This window comes from Oratosquilla oratoria, chromosome 9, assembly GCF_046742065.1.
Source record: "Oratosquilla oratoria isolate Oo_2021 chromosome 9, ASM4674206v1, whole genome shotgun sequence".
NCBI classification, from domain to species: Eukaryota; Metazoa; Arthropoda; class Malacostraca; order Stomatopoda; family Squillidae; genus Oratosquilla; species Oratosquilla oratoria.
In genome coordinates, this window is record NC_134785.1 from 72,669,345 (window position 1) to 72,688,519 (window position 19,175).

At 47.6% G+C, this 19,175-nt stretch overlaps 1 protein-coding gene across 1 annotated transcript; it reads left to right on the forward strand.

Annotated features, from left to right (window-relative positions):
- The first annotated feature begins 13,997 nt into the window (after positions 1-13,997).
- LOC143027955 (uncharacterized) lies at positions 13,998-18,166 on the forward strand. The gene is made up of 2 exons (XM_076189600.1): positions 13,998-14,265; positions 17,409-18,166. The coding sequence occupies exon 2, from the start codon at positions 17,644-17,646 to the stop codon at positions 18,046-18,048; it is 405 nt and encodes a 134-aa protein (XP_076045715.1). The 5' UTR covers positions 13,998-14,265; positions 17,409-17,643; the 3' UTR covers positions 18,049-18,166.
- The last annotated feature ends 1,009 nt before the right edge of the window (positions 18,167-19,175 follow it).

The following is a 19,175-nucleotide window of genomic DNA, read 5'->3' on the forward strand; positions in this document are numbered from 1 at the left end:
TAATAGGCTTGAAAGAACTGAATGATTACCTGAAGGAAAAAGAACCAGACATAATGGGAATTGTTGAGACAAAATTGAAAGGTCCACTACTACCCAACAGTGTAGGACATGGTGCATATAATTATTGGATTACAAACAGAGAGTTAAAACAAGGGGGTGGAGTTATGTTCCTGACTAAGAAAGATATAAATGTGAGGAATGTCACATATGGAAAGAATAGAGATGATTACGATGGAAGTGGAGGACAAGGATGGAAAGAGCAGGAAGTTTGTAGTAAATTATGTACCTCCTAAAACGGCTTCGTGGGAAGAGAAAGAACACAAAAATATGTTAGAAGACACAAGGATAACACCAAATAAAATAATGGATGATGGAGGAAGAATAGTCATAATGGGTGACTTTAATTGTAAAGAAATCTGCTGGGAAGAGATGACAGCGAAGGGTGGAGACGACCTATGGGGAAATGTACTACTTGATATGATTATAGAACATACAATGACGCAATGGATACAAGAGAATACTAGGTATAGAAATGAGGAAGAACCATCGAGACTGGACCTAATAATCACATCAGAACCTGAAATAGTGGACAAGATTGAATATTAGACACCAGTAAGTAAAAGTGACCATATACTGGTTGAACTGGAACTAAAAGAGGAAAAATACACGAAAAAAATGAACAATATAGAAAAGGAAGATTGATGTATGAAAAAAGATGGTCAAATAAGAGAATTCTTTCAAAAAGCTGACTGGGAAAGAATACACAGGAGGAAACAACAGTAGAAGAGAAATGGAATATTTTGACAAAAATTTATAAAGGAGTGGATAAGTATGTTCCAAGACAAAAACAAGAAAAAAATTATGTTTAGTGCTAATACAACAAAAGATGTAGGGAGTTAAAAGACAAAAGGGATAAGGCTTCGATAAAATGGAAAAAAGACAAAAGACCTAAAAAATGGGAAATATATACTAGTTATAGAAATGAATATGTACAAGTGTGCAGAGAAGAAGAGAGAAAATACGAATAAGATGTCATAGAATAATGTAAAGATCAACCAAAACTATTTTACAGATTTGTAAACAACAAACTGAAAAGCAAACAAGAATTAGAGAAATTACGACAAGTATTGTATTCTAAGGTTTGTTAGCATTATGTTCCTTGTAGATTCAGATAAATGCGTCGTTAGAATTCTGTATGTGTATGTACCAAGATCTATATATACCAGGTCTAACCACTTCTGACCGAATTTCGAGAGTGTTGGCGCAGCGGGCCCGTGACATCACCTGGCTGCTCAAAGTGGGGTTCGCGCGTCCCGTCGCTGTTAGTGGTATCTGGTTCATCGTGCGGGCATGTCGCTGCCTCCGCTCGCACCGCTCCACGCAATTAGTTATATTCTGACAATGAAGATCTATATATACCGGTATATGTAGATCTTGACAATATGGCTTATTGTACCATTAAGGGTTGTGGCTCAAACCAAAGAGGAATTAAGCCAAATGTTAATTTTCATCGTTTCCCTGCAAATACACGCACATGTGAACGTGTACACATATAAGCACACACGACGATATCTCCCCGTAAAATACAAATACATAAACACACACACACACACACACACACACACATATGTGAACGTGTACACATATAAGTACACACAATGATATCTCCCCTTTCCGTAAAATAAAACCATATAAATACACACATACACATTTAACAGGTCATACGTCTCGGTGGCGCAACAGGTTAAAAGGCTGCCTGTAAATGCTCAGATATTGGGTATACCTGGTTCGAATCCTTCCCAGGTTCAATTTTTTTTCAGTCTCGCTGCGTTTCGAGTCGTTACTCCAACTCTCGTGGGCGGGGAGTTGGAGATATGTGTGCGTGTAAGTTCATAAATCGGACATACGAGCTCCGAGCTCTCTTCCGGGAGGGAAATTGCTGTCGATCACGAGTCCAATACGTGATCCAAAAGACAAAGATGAATCACACACACGCATGTGAACATGTACACATATAAGCACACGCGACGATATATCCCCTTCCCATAAAATACACACACACACACACACACACATATACACACACACACACATATATGAACGTGTACACATATAAGTACACACGATATCTCCCCTTTCCGTAAAATAAAACCATACAAATACACACACACCCTTTCATTGTTGCAAATAGCTCGGTGGCCCAATTGGTTGAGAGGCTTGCATGTAAAGTCTAGGTATCAGAGGTACCTGGTTCAAATCCTGTCCAAGTTTAATTTTTTTCAGTCTCGCTGCGTTTCGAGTCGTTACTCCAACTCTCGTGGGCGAGGAGTTGGAGATATGTGTGCGTGTAACTTCATAGAGCTCTCTTCCGGGAGGGAAATAGCTGTCGATCACGAGTCCAATACGTGATGATCCAAAAGACAAAGATGAATCACACACACATGTGAACATGTACACATATAAGCACACACGACGATATATCCCCTTCCCATAAAATACACACACACACACACACACACACACACACACTGATAATAGCAATGAGCTAGAGAGAGAGATAACGGGGGGGGGGGAAATATAATAGTTCCAGTCTTCCTTAGCGTTTCACAGTTTTCTTCAGTGTTTCAGAAAGAGAAAACGGAAGCAGCCAGATGACGTCAGAAGCTGCGCAGAACGGCTCAAGCGGTTAGACCTGGTGTATATAGATCTTGGTATGTACATGCGTGTCAGCGTGAATGTTCGAGAACTTACTAATTGCCATTTTTGTCTATTAAGTAATTATCAATTTATTTGTAATGCGAAAGTTGAATGAATGGGATATAGATCATTATTACTATCAAATTTAAGTTGTGTAACTGAAAGGTGTATGAATGTAAATTTCTGTGCGCGGGTGAATAATCGTAATAATTGTAGAAATTCATTATTAGCAACAGTTTTGGGCACGCTATCCAGGCGTCAGTTCACGTGAGCGAGCTGTGAGTGAGTTCAAGTCTGCGAAAAGGTCCACTAGAGGGGAGCCCTATTTGTTGAGGATGAAGTTCGCTACTTCTTGATGGAGGGACCATTCTGTGCTGATTATCTGATTCCTCCTGCTGAGGTGGTCCGCCCAGACATTCCTCTTCCCTGGGATGTAGCGGGCTTTGAGTGACACTTGAAGATTCTCGGCTAGATTGAGGATGTCCATAGTCAGAAGGCATAGGTCCTGGGAGACTGTGCCCCCTTGCTTGTTCAGGTAGGCTACTACCGAGGAATCGTCCGACATTATGCCCACTACTTTCCCCGAGACTTGATCCTTGAAGTGACGGAGAGCCAGGAGTACTGCTTTCAACTCTAGACAGTTGATATGGGCTGTCCGCATCGGAGAACAGGAGGACTTCGGGGGGAGATGGGCCGAGGGGCATCCCCACGAGCAGGTTGCACGGGTCCTTCCACCAGAGAAGAGAATCCTTGACTTCTTCGGTGAGGGAGATGTGTTGCAGGGGTTCTCCCTCTTGCGGGGACCGCTGAGACTTGAGGAGCCACAGTAGCGGTCGCATTCTTTATCTGCTCCTGGGGATTAATCTCTCTACGGAGGTCATATGGCCTAGGAGGATTTGGCATTGTTTCGCCGTCAGGAACCCGGATGATAGTGCCTGTGCAACTAGAGAACTGAGATTCTGGATCCTCTTTTCTACTGGGAAGGACTTCATTAGGGAGGAGTCCAGGACCATACCCAGGCACGTGGCCCTCTGTTTTGGTAAGAAATTTTACTTCTCCGGGTTTACTACGGTGCCCAATTTTCGGACGAAGGTTAGGACCATTCTCAGGTGTTCTTGGCATAGCTGGGCGGAATGTGCAAGGATCAGCCAATCGTCCAGGTAACGGAGTAGGCGAATTCCCTTGGAGTGGGACCACGCTGAAACGAGTTTGAACACTCTGGTGAAGACTTGGGGTGCTGTGGAAAGTCCGAAGCATAGGCAGGTGAACTGGAAGGTGTTGCCCTTGTGGACGATTCTGAGGAATTTCCTGGAGGAGGGATGCACTGGTATTTGGAAATAGGCATCTTGGAGGTCCAGTGACACCATGAAGTCCCCTTCCCTGATAGACGCCCTTACGGACTCTGGGGTGTCCATTCGGAACTTCGTCAGGGAAAGGAACTTGTTGAGTGGAGACAAATCGATGACTGGTCTCCACCCCCCTGTTGTCTTTTCTACTAGGAATAGTCTTGAGTAGAACCCTGGGCCAGAGTCGAGACTTCCTCTAGAGCTCCTTTCTGGAGCAGAATGGAGATTTCCTCCGCTAGGGCCCCCCCGCGAGCCGAGTCCGGATGGTAGCTGCTGGCTTGGATGGGATAGGGGGAGAGGTTTGGGACAGCGTGAAAGGGAAGACGATAGCTTGTCTTGATGACTTGTAGGGTCCAGTCTTCCGCCCCGGCCTCTTCCCATGCTCTCCAGTAGAGAGAGAGGCAACCCCCTATCTTGTGCGGACGGGCTGGTGAGTTCCTAGAATTTTCTGTGTGTGTGTGGGGGGGGGGGGGTCCGGAGCCTCTATGATGTTTGCGTCTAGGTTCTCTAGTCGGAAAGGGGCGGGGCTTTTCTGTCTGCATTTTCGACTTGGAGTGGAGGGGTGGCCTTTCTTAGAGTGAGGAAACGGCTGTATTTGTGTCTGAGGGGTCCTCGGGGCTGATGGGGGGTTGGCCTTGGCCTCGAGGTAGGGACGGCTACTCTCTCGATGGCTCTGTTATGCATCAGTTGGTTTTTGCTTGTGATTGCTGAATCCACCATGTCCGGGGGAATCAGCATGTGGGTTAGAAGGGGGGCCCTCTTCAATGGAGCATAAATTTCTCTGAGGAGGGGGTCACTGGGGTCCCCTTGGATGGTGTCTCTCCTGCGTGACTCGATGTTGGCCCAAGACGTTGAGAGGCAGGCCGCTTGATGCTTCAGGGCTCTGCTCGAGCTTTCCAATAGAGCCTAGAGGTTGTATTCCTCCTGGGATTGCAGCTCGGGTAAAAACTCCCTTACTGAAGCCAAGACGCGTTCCAGCCAGGAGTTCACCGCGAGAGAGAGAGCCAGGCCCTGAACGAGGTCCCTGGATCCTCTGCCGGAAAGGATGACGTCTCTTCAGAGTAGTGAATCCACGTCCGCTTTGACAAGCTCTGGTAACCTAACCGGGATCGAGGTTTCTTTGAGGTTTGTCCCTGATGGGATGTAGAAGCGTTTTTTATTTTCCAATGGGATAGAGCGCTAGCGCGGTTTCTCGGTTGTCCGTTTTGTGAGTGCGTCGGAGGCCTGGCTCATGGCTCTTACCGTCTGTGTACTCCATGGGAGTTGGATAGGAGGTGGTTTTGTTGTCTGAGAATTGCCCGTCCTGAAGATTTCCGACTCGAACGTGGCTTCCTCATCTTGCGGAGGGCCCAGTTGATTAGCTCTCCTAACTTTAGAGAGGATCTCTGAGAAGGAGGGTTTAACAACCATCGGGGATTCCGACTGGGAATCCTGCGAGGTTTGGTAATTTGCCCTCTCATCCCCGGTGCTGTCGACGTCGTCGTCGTCGTAGCTGGAGTCTGTCCGGTCGCACTCACGTCAAAAGTGAGGCAAACCCGTGTGCGTTTCTCGCTGTGTAGGTGTTACTGCCAGTGAACAGTTGCCAGATGTCGCTAGCCATTTATAGAATCGTCCTGTTTTCAAAAAAGGATGTGTTTGTTGGATAATCATTTCACTTTGTGTTCAATTAATAATTAACAATTAGACTTTATAGGTATCTTTTCTTCTAGTTCTAATTAGGTATATAATTTCAAATATGATAATGATGCCATAAGATAGCGCTGTGCAGGAATTTGCAAATTGAAGTACGTGTATCTGCAAACACATAGTCACGTGCTGGGAGGTTGGTACGATGCATTGCATGTACCTAGATAATGTAGGCCCTTGTGGACACTTAGTTGTAAGCCGAGGTATTTAATATATACTATAATAAGGAGCAATGTGCCTCTGTGTATACTTCTTTCTGTGTGTGGTTGTGTACGTAATGTCTGTCAAATAAGATACGCCGGAAAAACGATCTTCTAGAAAAAGTGAAGATGAAAATAGTGTGATTCAAAACTTAAACATTAAAAAAGACTAGGTAATAAAATCCTTATATGTCATTTGACAGTGACTTGGATGCGCTTTTGGTTTAAACCTTAGCGTTATATACCTATTAAATTTTACTCCTGATTTTGGATTGCAGCAACTCCACTTCACTACGGGACTTAAATCTCGCGGGCAGCATTAGCTGCCAGACGTACGACGTGTCGTAATAATACTCGCATCATAAAATATAGTCACCGCTTATATCGATCGTTCTCTCTTTCACCCGTGAATTTGAAAACCACAGAGAATGGGATTAAGAGCAGATTAGGGAGAATGTAAAAACACAGGGGCGACTACAATAAATATAATCAAGACTCCGATATGGCAGTATCGCTAATCCACTTGTTCCTCATGACGCCTACGTGTGCGGCACCGTATGGTAGGGGTTAACCCTGTCGAGAGGGCGGCGCCTTGCACGACTGAGGGCGAAGACTTTTTGGCGAAATTTGATGGCCAGAAGTGGGAAGTAGAGTGGTACCCTGTAGGATAAGTTGGGCTCCAGGCAGGCACCACTACCGTGCCTACCCACTGTACCCACGCCGGTCGCCAGTAGGCGTCACTCATCAATAAAGAGTACACTATTCACTCGCCTATCACTCTTCACTCGCCTATCATATATGGCGCAGTGACCGGTTCACGACCTACGCACTCAACATGGCCGGACGTCGTCTTCGGCTACCTGCTCAGACCCCACGGTCCAGCCGTGGGTCCCCTCAAGCATCCGCAGCCCTGGGGCAAGCTCATCGGCTTCTCTTAGCACAGTCGGAAGCCATCACAGCCCTGCAACGCCAGGTAGCGGCACAGCCCAGACACCACTCATCGGCTCCTCGGTCCTCAGCACCCGAGAAATGTGACGGCAGCTTTCCGATCCTGGAGGCGCTCCATGGAGTACTGGCTGGCCCTCAGCGACTTTGCACCTGCTGAGGCGGTCCTTCATATCCGTCTCCTCTGCACGCCGACCCTACAACGCTCTTTGGACTCTAGATTCACCACGCAGCAATGGGAGGCTCTCTCCATCCAAGGAGCACTGGACGCTATTGGGTGCATGGCCGTGCAGGCGTCCAACCAGGCGGCGGAGTGGCTCAAGTTCTTCTCGGCGGTGCAAGAACCCAGTGAGTCCATAAGTGATTACTTTACTCGTTCCACACAGTGTGCGGCGGATTGCGAGTTTTCGTGTCCCCAGTGTCAGTGTAGCCTTTCTGAGTACATGCTCCTCCGTAAGCTAGTGTGTGGGTTACATAGTGTGGGGTTGAAAGAGGAAGTATTTCGTCAGTGTGAATCCTTCAATGATGTGGATTCGTTACGCAGGTTCTGTGTTGCCTTCGAGGCGGCACAAAAGGACGCCCGCCATAACACATTGGGCGGGAGTTTCAGGCGGGAAAATCTGGCCGCGGTGGCTGGGGTGACGCCGCTGCCAGACGCGCAAGCAGATTCCTACCCTCAGGTAGCTGGAGCCCGCCACCAACAACCCACTCGCATGCCGCAGGCAGCCCGCCAACAGCAGCAGGTTTTGAAACGCTGTGGCAACTGTGGTTTAAAACACAAGCAAGGCAGAGGGCTGTGTTACGCGGAGACACTAGCCTACCACAGCTGCGGTAGAGTTGGGCACGTGCAGAAAATGTGAAGGAGTAAAGTGAAACCAGCAGCAGCAGCGGCAGCTGAAGATCTGGAAGCGTCTGGCATCGTGATTGCAGCTGCAGGCGCAGCTCGAAGTCAACCACGCATCTGGGTGACGGTCAGTCATGCGAAAGGGAAGAACAAATCCGCAAAAATCCAGGCCGTACCTGACACGGGAGCTCAGGTGTGTGTGGCTGGGTTGGAGTTACTGACTTCATTGGGCGTCAAGGTAGCATCGCTGACACATCGGGGAGGACTGCGAGATGTGGCGAACGTCAAGCTGCAACCTCTGGGCTCTTTTCCCTGTCGACTGCAGTATGGTGACAAGTCGACACTGCAGGAGATTTTTGTGGTGAAGACAGCCACACAGTGCTACATATCGCTACAGGCGTGCAGGGAGTTGGGATTGGTGCATGAGACCTTCCCTCATCACACTGTCGTCGCAGGAGCGGCTATTGGCGGCGTTGGCGACGCTGCCACACAGTCAGCTGACACCATGCACCCACGCCCATCCTCCCCTCCGTTCCCCCCCCTTGAAGAAAACGTGTCCAGATTGGAGGAATGGCTCCTCTGTCATTTTTCGGGATCTACATTTAACACAGACAGAAGTCCCCTTCCAACAATGGCGGGTGAACCGCACACCATCCACCTGCTTCCAGACGCCAAGCCCTACGCATGTCACACACCGGCCTCGGTACCTAGACACTGGGAGGCAGAGGTGAAGAGGCAACTCGACGACGACGTCAGGATGGGAATTATAGAGCCAGTGCCTGTGGGGGAGGCCACGGAGTGGTGCGCGAGAATGGTAGTTGTGGCTAAGAAGTCAGGTCAACCTAGGCGCACCATTGATTACCAAAAGCTCAACGCTGCATGCAGAAGGGAGACCCATCACACCCCTACACCATTTGACATGGTATCCGGCATCCCGCGCCACACATACAAGACCATCGCGGACGCACATTGGGGCTTTCACCAGGTCGAGCTTCAGGAAGCCAGTAAGAAACTCACAACCTTCATCACACCCTGGGGCCGTTACAGATACTGCAGGACCCCCATGGGTCACTGTGCCGCCCCCGACGCTTACACTCGAAGGTTTGACGAGGCCATTGCAGGGATTCAGAGAAAAGTGAAGTGTGTTGACGACACCCTACTGTTTGACGCTAGCGTTGAGGACGCATTCTGGCATACGTATAACTTCCTTGAAACCTGCGCCACGAAAGGAGTGACCCTCAAACCCGAGAAGTTCAAGTTCGGAAGGAGAGAGGTGGACTTCGTCGGGTTTCATGTCGGGTGGGACGCCTACAAGCCGACAGACGAAATACTGGCTGCCATCAGGAACTTCAGTATGCCTGCGGAGCCATCACTGACGGACGTTCGCTCCTGGCATGGGTTCGTCAATCAAATGGCACCTTTCCTCGCTACTGCACCAATTATGGAGCCGTTTCGTGAGCTGCTACGGAAACCTCAAGGCAGGAAGGTGTACTGGGATGGAAATCTGCAAGAGAAATTCCAGCAGGCAAAGGAGGTTATCTGTAGCCTTGCTAAGGAGGGCCTAACCTATTACGATATGAACAAGCCCACAGCGGTGATTACCGATTGGAGTAAGGTGGGCATCGGGTTTGTGGTGCTGCAGCAGCATTGTCAGTGCCCGATGAGAGAGAGTCCATTCTGCTGCAAGAGTGGGTGGCGCCTCGCACTTTGTGGCAGCCGCCACCTCACACCTGCGGAGGCGGGTTACGCCCCGGTAGAGGGGGAGGCGTTGGCGGTCGCTTGGTGTCTCCGTAAGGCCCGCCTGTTCCTGCTCGGATGCCCCAACCTCCTGATCGTCACTGATCATCGCCCGCTAGTCAAGCTTCTTGGGGACAGGGCGCTGAAAGACATAGTGAACCCAAGGTTATTCTCCTTGAAGGAAAAAACCCTTCCTTACCGATTTCAGATCAAGTACCTGCCCGGGAAGCGGAACTGTGCAGCAGACTTTTTGTCCCGCTATCCTGCGCTCTGTGCACCACCAGAGGCTGGGGACGAAGAGGATTCAAATGACATGGAGGCCGCTGTGGCAGCAGCAGCAGTTGCCGCGCTCGATGTCGCTGACTCTATCGTACTCGATAATGCAGCGGTGGTGCGGGCAGCTGCAGATGATCCAGACTACCAGCTACTAGTGGCTAAGGTGACAGCAGGCGATTGGCATCCTCACCGAGCACAAGAGTTGACCAGCCTTCGGCAGTACTATGCCGTCAGGGAGAGGTTGGCAGTGTCACACGGGTTGGTGACGTACACATACGACCAAGGCGCCGTGCGATTAGTGATCCCGGAAGTTCTACGACGACGCATTGCAAGTAATCTCCACGCGGGTCACCAAGGCCTAGACGGAATGTTACGAAGGGCGAGGCAATCGGTATATTGGCCTGACATGGTTGGCGACCTGCAACAACATCGGGATGCTTGTGCTACCTGCAACACTCACTCGCCTTCACAAGCCGCGGAACCCTTTGCCTTCACCCCTACGCCTGAGTACCCGTTCCAGCACACCGTGGCAGACCTGTTCCAACTTGACGAGAGAATGTATATGGCATACGCCGACAGGCTCACCGGGTGGATGGAGTTAGCACACTTCCCAAGTGGAGCCACGTCAAACAAGTTAGCATCAGTGTTCCGGCAGTTCTTCCACAGGTGGGGTGCGCCCGTGTCTATTTCTACAGACGGAGGGACAAACCTCACCAGTGAAGAGATGCGTGCCTTCTTCAGAAAATGGGGTGTAGAGAGACGGATCTCGTCCGCTCACTTCCCTCAGTCAAACGGGAGGGCAGAAACAGCTGTGAAGTCCGCCAAGAGACTGCTCCGAGACAACACAGGTCCGGGCGGCAGCCTGGATGCTGATAAGGTATCAGTAGCCCTACTGCAGTATCACAACACACCTCTGCGCGGGGTGGACAAGTCACCAGCGCAGCTAGCCATGGGCAGACAGCTACGAGATGGGATACCGGTGCACAAGCAGCACTACAAGGTGGATGTGCACTGGCAGCAGGCGCTACGCGCATGGGAAATCGAGGCGGCGAGGCAACAGGAAGCTTGGATGATCAGCCAAGGGACACCTAAGACTCTTCCCACATTATCGATTGGCACCCAAGTGCTGATACAGGACCAGGCCAGTAAGTTGTGGGACAGGCGAGGCGTGGTCACAGAGGTCCTACCATTCCGCCAATACTCTGTCAAGTTGGATGGGAGTGGACGCATTACCTTACGCAACCGCAGGCACCTGCGGGTCGCTGCGGACACCAGTTTACAAGAAACGCTGTCACCGTCACCAGCACCACAGACGTCCAATCCGCCGTCATCCAACACGCCTCATAGCCGCCCTAAAAGGAGCTCAAGGAAGCCGATGTGGCTGCGAGATTATGCAACCGACGATTGTGACTGATTGCCTGGTGTGTGTGCGTGTGTGTATGTGTGTGTGTGTGTGTGTGTGTGTATGTGTTCCTCTCACGAAGGAACAGTAGATATCCCTCACTTTTGCTTTTGTGTTGAACATATTGTTTTCTCGGAATTGTGAACACTTAACATTGCTAGTTTTGTTATATACCATATGGTACATTTAATTGTCTTGGGAGGGGGATGTAGGATAAGTTGGGCTCCAGGCAGGCACCACTACCGTGCCTACCCACTGTACCCACGCCAGTCGCCAGTAGGCGTCACTCATCAATAAAGAGTACACTATTCACTCGCCTATCACTCTTCACTCGCCTATCATATATACCCGAAAGAAGGCTCATCTCTAAAGAACAAAGTCGACTGCTACAGACTCTCGGAGAGGGGGTGAGGGACGACTTTGACCTCGAAGTAGAGCGGTGGATTGATGAGGGGAGTTTGAGTCCTTGGGAGAAACCGGTGGATGATGGAATCTTGTCCTTGATGGCAGTGGTACAGCCAACCAAGACCAAAGCACGGACGGTGTTGGATTTCCGAGAACTAAACCAATTTGTGAGGTGTCATACCGACGATGATTTTGTAGACGTATGTACCGAGATCCTAAGCAGATGGCGCCAAATGAGGTGAGCGTCCACGACTGTAGACCTGCAGGCGGCTTACCCACAAATTCACGTGGCAAAGAAGCTATGGAAATACCAACTAGTAAAATATAAAGGTAAAACGTATTGCTTAAGCAAACCGGGGTTTGGGTTGTGCTCAGCCCCGAGGATCATGACAAGGATCCTAAAGACAATACTGGAGAAGACTGAAACGACGAAGGAAGGCACTGACTCGTACCTCGAAGAGATGCTGGTGGGTGGTACTGTGGTATCGGTGTCGGACGTAGTGGGTCATTTGCCTCAGTAAATCAGGACTGACTTGGGATCCTGTAGGAGTTACTAGACGAGTTTGGCATGAAGATAACCAGAGTGAAGAAAAGCTGGCTGAAAATGAAGGAAGAACATGACGAGGAGAAGTCCCTCTGCGCGAAAGAGTTGCATGGAACTAGGTGTCGATAGGTCATTGTTCTTGGCAAGGAAGGTTGACCCGAATATATCGAGGGAGGAAGTTCGGCGGGCGGTGAGAGCGTGCGTCCGATGTCAGTCAATAGACCCCGCCCCCAGACCGCATGGGGCGGGGGAACTTAGAGTGGGAGAAAAGTGGAGGCTGGCGGTTGATGTAACCCACTAACGGCGAGGCATGTACTTATCGATGGTTGACTGCGGCCCGGGACGGTTCGCCGTCTGGTGGGAGCCGAGGACGGAGACTGGAGAGGAGATTGTACGGGTGATGAACGAGATTTTGCCGGAACGGGGCCCAGTGGATGAAGTCTTGATGGATAATAGCACTTCATTTTGGCCGGGGGCACCGAAAGACATGTTGGGCAAGTGGAACACGAAACGCTTCTTTCGGGATGCTTACCTGCCGAGCGGAAATGAAATATTAGAACGACACCATCAACAAAGAAGTAGTCTTCTGGTATAATATGTCCTTCAAGTCGGGCCACGACGAAGGCTGGGACCACAAAGAGCCTTATTTGAATATGATTGGCGACATCCCCGGGTAGGGCCGGTGCTACCAGCCAATACTAAAGAGGGCCTCGCCTCAGTACATGTGGGAGAGGTGGTATGGGTGAGGCCAAAGGATGGAAAGTACACGTCACAGTGGACGAGAGGGATCGTGACGGAGGTGAATTCGAGGAACAACGTCCCTATCGAGGGAATGCCGCGACATAGCTTGGATCTTCGCGTGGTGAATGGAGAAAATGAGGAAGAAGGTGACGGAGAAAATGAGGAAGAGTCACGACTTGGTGGTGAATGAGGGGGCTGTGTCGCGGAGACCCCACCGCGACACGCGTCCTCCGAGAAGGCTACAGGACTATGAGGGAGATGGAGACGAATAGGTTGATCTCGAGATCAAGGGGTGTGTGGTGTGAATGTGGCACAGATGGGGACGCGCGGTTGGCACCCCTAGATGGGGGGGGGGGCAAAGGCGCACGGAGTTGGTGACCCCGGGAGGGGGGAGGGAATGCCCACGGGTTGTGCGTGGGCAGTGTAGTAGGAGGCCACGGATATGTGTGTGTGTGTGGAATGAAGGGGGGGCGCGGCTTGGCTGTGTTAGAAGTTAGACGATAGGAAAAGAAAATAGCATAGGGACTGCGTGATGTTAATCCAAGGAGGATTAAAGACTGAAGTAAAAGTAACAGCAGGAATGGGATTTCAACATAAATCAAGTAAATTGCCGTTCTTATTCACACTGTAATTATTATTCCTATACATTTATGTTATGCTTAACACCTTTTTGCATGTGTATTATTATTTGTTCTTATCCTTATTTTTTTTGCTGGAGGGCCCGCTGCTTTCCATACCCCCTGCGCACATGCGTACTGTAGACTCTTATTTTCTGCATATTTAGTTCCCACAGAATTTTTTTTTACTCTATAACTACTGCTGTATTGAAAAAATAAAACATAAGCATGACGGAGAGGGGGGGGTCACCGATTTAATGAAGCGGCCTTGCTGTGGATGTGTTGTGTCTTGCGACACTGCTTCTGACCCAGGGCAGAGGACAAGGTGCAGGGATGACCCGTCATCCAGGAGGTGCTAAGATAAGAGGGAGGGTGGAGGGGTGTGGTGTGTATTCAGGGATGGAATGGGTGGGAGTGATTTTATGCCTTTTCCTTTTTGGCTACCTCCCTTGTAAGGGGGAAAAAGCCTTGGTATATGTATGATGAACAAGTTAAGCAAAATAATAAAACAATAGCACTAACACCTTGATTCTCTATGTCAATGCTGCCAGGCACATGATAAAACCCAGGTTCATTTACAAATCACAGAACCCATGTGCATTCAAGCACTGCAGCAAGAATCTCCTACCTGTTCATTGGATGAGTAACAAGAAGGCATGGGCCACCAGCACCATATTCCTTGACTGGGTGCACAACTACTTGTTGCCAGAGGTGCGTTTGTACCTGGAGGGGGTTGGGTCTGCCGATGAAGATTCAGGTCGTCATGAATAACACCAAGCCACCCACAGTCCCTGGAGGGAACGTTTCTTTCTCACGAGACGCTAGGTAGGCTATGCCTGTCATTGTCCGGCCTCTATGAATCTTCACCAAAGGTTCAGCAGCTTCTTCCACTCCCCTATGTCCATCGTTTCCTAGGGCATTCTACCGGCCTCTTACCAGGAGGAACCCATTCCATGAATTTCTCGGCATGTCTTGTGTCTTCCATTCTTAGAACATGCCCACACCATCTCAATTTGTTCTTTTCAATTATCTTTAGCACAGATGTTACTCTTGATCTCTCCATAATTACTTAATTTCTAATTCTATCACGTCTAGTCACTCCTTGGATCATTCTCAAGACTCGTTTCTGCTGCTTGTATTTACAAAGATGTTCTTGTTGTTAGTGTCCAAGTTTTTGACCCATAAAGAAGTACTGGTCTTAATACTGTTGTAAATATAATGGTTTTGGCCTTTGTTTGGATATTTTTATCCCTAAGTATGAGATATAAAGCATTGACATTTATATTTCTTTATTCTATTTGATATTTCTGTTTTGCCTGTTTTCCTCATCAAAAAGCACTTCAAGATAGCTAAATTTCTCCATCTGCTTCAGTTTGATGTTTTCAATATAAATATTACATTCCTCCTTGATTCTACCTACTTTAATTATTTACGTCTTATATTCATTCTCATCCCCCAGCCTGTTTAAGGTGTCATTCCATCTTAACAAGGCTTCTTGGAGATCTTGTTGGTTTCCTGTCACAACAGCTACACCATCTGCATAAGCCAGTGTAAGCTCCTTTTCCTCCAGTATACACACTTCCTTCAGGTATCTGTCCATGTATACCTGTATTATGAAAAAAAATTGGGGAGAGCACTCCCCCTTGCCTCACTCCTGTCTTTATGCTAGACCAGCGTTTCTCAACCTTTTTACCCTTGTGTAACCTTTAAAGTAAATTGCATGTTTGAAGTGAGAACCCCTATGCAAAAAAAAAGTACCATCTTTATTTTATTTTCATTGTAATAATAGGTTATATAGGATGATGTCTATATTACATTATTACAATAACCAAGAATACATCATACGTGTTCAATTATATTACATACATGAAATTAAATAAAAAACCAAAAGTGCATTAGCTTATCTCACTTGTTCTTGCAGAACCCTTGGGGACCTTTTGCGGAACCTTAGGGTTCCAGGGAACCCTGGTTGAGAAACGCTGTGCGAAACTATTCCCTCACTAGCTCTCTGTATTCTCATATATACTCTTAATTATTCTTATAATTTTAGGATTTTAGGTTACATAAGAGAAGAAGCGAGCTTTCACAGATTGGTTACAAGATAGGACAAGGGATGATGAGAGAGGGTGGGGCACCTGGATTGGATGGATGTCATGCAGAATGTCTGAAAAAAGAAGGTGCAGTGGTGGTGGACTGGCTGGTGGGGTTATTTAATGTTTGTTTAAGAGAGGGTAGAGTGCAGGAGGACTGGAGGAATACCTGTGTAGTTCCACTTTAAAAGGGAGGAGGGGATGGGTGTGAGCGTAGTGGTTTCAGAGAGATCAGCTTGTTAAGTGTAGTTGGGATGGCTTATGGAAGGGTCTTGACTAAGAGGATTAGGAGAGGAACATAGGGAGTAGTTGGTGAGGAACAGTGTGGATTTAGGGGTTACATAGATCAGATTTTTGTGGGAAGACATATGTGAGAAAGCTATGGGAAAAAGTAAGGATGTTTTTTGGGCTTTTATGGATCTGGAAAAGGCTTACAACAGGGTAGACAGGAAGGCACTGTGGGAGGTGTTGCAGATATATAGGATAGGAGGAAAATTGTTAAGAGCAGTCAAGAGTTTTTACGAGAGTAGTAGAACAAGTGTTAGGATTAGAAATGGAGAGAGTGAGTGGTTTGAGGTAAAGGTGGGACTTTGTCAGGGATGTGTTATGTTGCCCTGGCTGTTCAATTTTTACATGGATGGGGTGGTGCAAGAGGTAAATGCAAGGCTAATGGGTCAGGGATTGGAGATAGTTAAAGAAAATTGGAGAAAAGTGGGAGATAAGCCGCTGTTGTTTGTGGATGACACTGCGCTTGTAGCTGGATCTGAGGAGGAGTTAGTGACTGAGTTTGGTAAGGTGTGCAAAAGAAGGAAGTTAAAGATAAGTGTGGGCAAAAGTAAGGTGATGAGATGTACAAGGGGAGAAAGTGGCAGCAGATTGGAAGTGAGTATTAAAGGAGAGAGGCTGGAGGAAGTGGATAGTTTTAGATACTTGGGTGCAAATGTGGCAGGAAATGGTGGAGTGGAGGTGGAGGTAGAATGTAGATTGAGAAGTAAATGCCTTGGGGGGTTAAAAAGTGTAATAAGAAATAAGACATTTGGGAATGGATATTAAGAGGAGATTGTATGAAGGGCAGAAACATGGAACATAAGAGAGGAGTTTGAATGTGTTTGAGACGAGATGCCTGAGAAGTATGATAGGGGTTACTAGGCTGGATAGAGTGAGAAATGAGATGAGGAGAATGGGGATAGAAAAGGAGTTGGGAGACAGGGTTGATGATAGAGTAATGGGATGGTTTGGACACATGGAAAGAATGAGTGAAGAAAGACTAGTAAAAGAGCTGTGGAAGGCAGAGGTGGAAGAGTGAACATAAGGGGGCAACATAGGATGAGATATATAGATGGGGTAAAAGGGGCACTGGGAAAGAGGGGAATGTTGGTTGAGGAAGGACAGGAGAGAACAGAAGATAGGGGTGAATAGAGAATTGTTATGTATGGATGATGTTGTGTTGCATTAGGTGGAGTGGGAGGGGGACGGGATGAGTGAGAAATAAATTGACGCAGCCCGAAGGGATTTCTCCCCATCTTTTCTGCACGAGGGGTTGGAGAGGATGGGATTGCCGATTTAATGAAGCGGCCTTGCTGTGGATGTGCTGTGTCTTGGGTCACTGCTTCTGACCCAGGGCAGTGGGTGTGATGCAGGGATGACCCATCATCCAGGAGGTGCCAAGGTGAGAGGGAGAGAAGATGGTGGAGGAGAGTATGTTAGGGATGGAATGGGTGGGAGTGGTTTTTGTGCCTTTGTTTTTTGCCTACCTCCCTTATAAGGAGGAAAAAGCCTTTGTTATATGTATTTTAGGATTCATGCCATAATCTTGATGTAGTACGACTCTCCACAGGCTGTTTCTATTAATTCTATCGAAGTTTTTTTTTTCCCCAGGGAATGTTCAATCATGAATTGGAGGTTGTCTTCCTGTCCTAATTTAGCAGCTGGACCAGGGTGTTATTTGGCCATTTAAGGCATAACTACACCAGGCTGTCAATGTCCCAAATGCACTCAGTCCCTGATGACAATCCAGAACTTACCATCAAGAAGTACTGGATGTCCTTCACAATAGCTGACTGCCTCACTATTGTCAAAGGGGCAACAGAGGAAGTGAAACCACAGTGAACTTATGCTGAAAGAATCTGTGGCCAGGCTGTGTGCACACCTTTCAGGGCTTTTCAGTGAACAATCTGGTGGAGAGGCTGTCAAGAAGACTGTGTTGTTAGCAAGGCAAGTTGGCAGTGAAGGTTTTGCTGACATGGAGGAAGAGGAAGTGATGGATCTTGCTTGTGGGCATGCAGTTGAGCTGTCTGAGGAAGTGGTGGAACTCATTCAGTCGGCCAGTGAGGAGGACAATGGCAAGGAAGAAATGAAGCCACAGGAAGGCCTAACACTGGAGTCATTGGTAGCTTTGATGCAGCAGGCCTCCACCCTCAAATCTGCCATATATGAGACAGACCCATCCATGGTGAGGGCAACTGCAGCTCAAAATGCTATTGACACTTATGGCACCCTACAAGGCAGTGTTGAATGACATGAAGACGCACCAAACACAATTGCCCATCATCATCTTCCTCCAACATAATAACATACCTGGTCCTGTGAGTGGAGACAAGGAGTCCGACTAGACATACTGTATTCCTTCTGTATTGTGTTTTTGTTCTATATGGTATTGTGGTGTGGCAATAAAATTGTGTTCAAGTGGTTGTTTCTGTATATATGCCATGGGTGCAAAATTCTATGCAGATTTTTTATTTTCACGGGGGTCTGTGGTCCCTAAATCCCGTGGAATTAAGGGTCTACTGTACTGGTACAAAATACACTAAACCTAATCTCTGTGCATCAGGATTCTTCTAAGTAGACTGATGTGGAAAAATACATTTTAAGTTGAAATACATTAAGCATTTTAGTTACATGTTACCTTAATCCAGGCCCCATCAATTTACCTTATTGCTTGGGCCTCAACATGAAAGTTTAGACCAGTAGTTCTTGACCTTTTGATGACTCCAGACCCCCAATGGATTGCCCAATATGGTCCCATATCCACTTCACTTGACTGTCGAACTAATCATCACCATTTCTATTAGTTGCCAGTATGGCTTCCATATACGTCAATAGCTTGAATTTCTTGTACTATAGATATAGATTGCTAGAAATAAAACATAAAATAAAATTATAAGCATTGATAACTTTATCATACAGTCAAACCTCGGTTTTCGAACATAATCCGTTCGAGAAGGCTGTTCGAAAAGCGATTTGTTCGAAAACCGAAAAAAAATTCCCATTATAATCAATGTAAATAATTTTAATCCGTTCCAAGTCTAAAAAACAACTTTTTCTATTTTTTTTTTTTTTTTACTATTTTACACCATAAACTGCACTTGCTGCTTCCCCATGACGAACAATGGAGTGTATCCCACTTCTTTTCTTAAACTTTTCAAACCACCCTCTGCTTGCTTTAAAATCAAACCCTTCCGGAATAATGCTAGGATCTTTTTTTTTATCAAACAAGCCCACCGGCTGCGCCGGCCCAGCTACGCCGGGGGCCTTGGCCTGCGGCGCTGCGCGCCCTGGGCTACGCCCCTTTTTTGGAAAATAAAGAGTTCTTCGAGTTCTTCTTCGAGTTCTTCTTCGAGTTCTTTTTCGAGTTCTTCGAGTTCT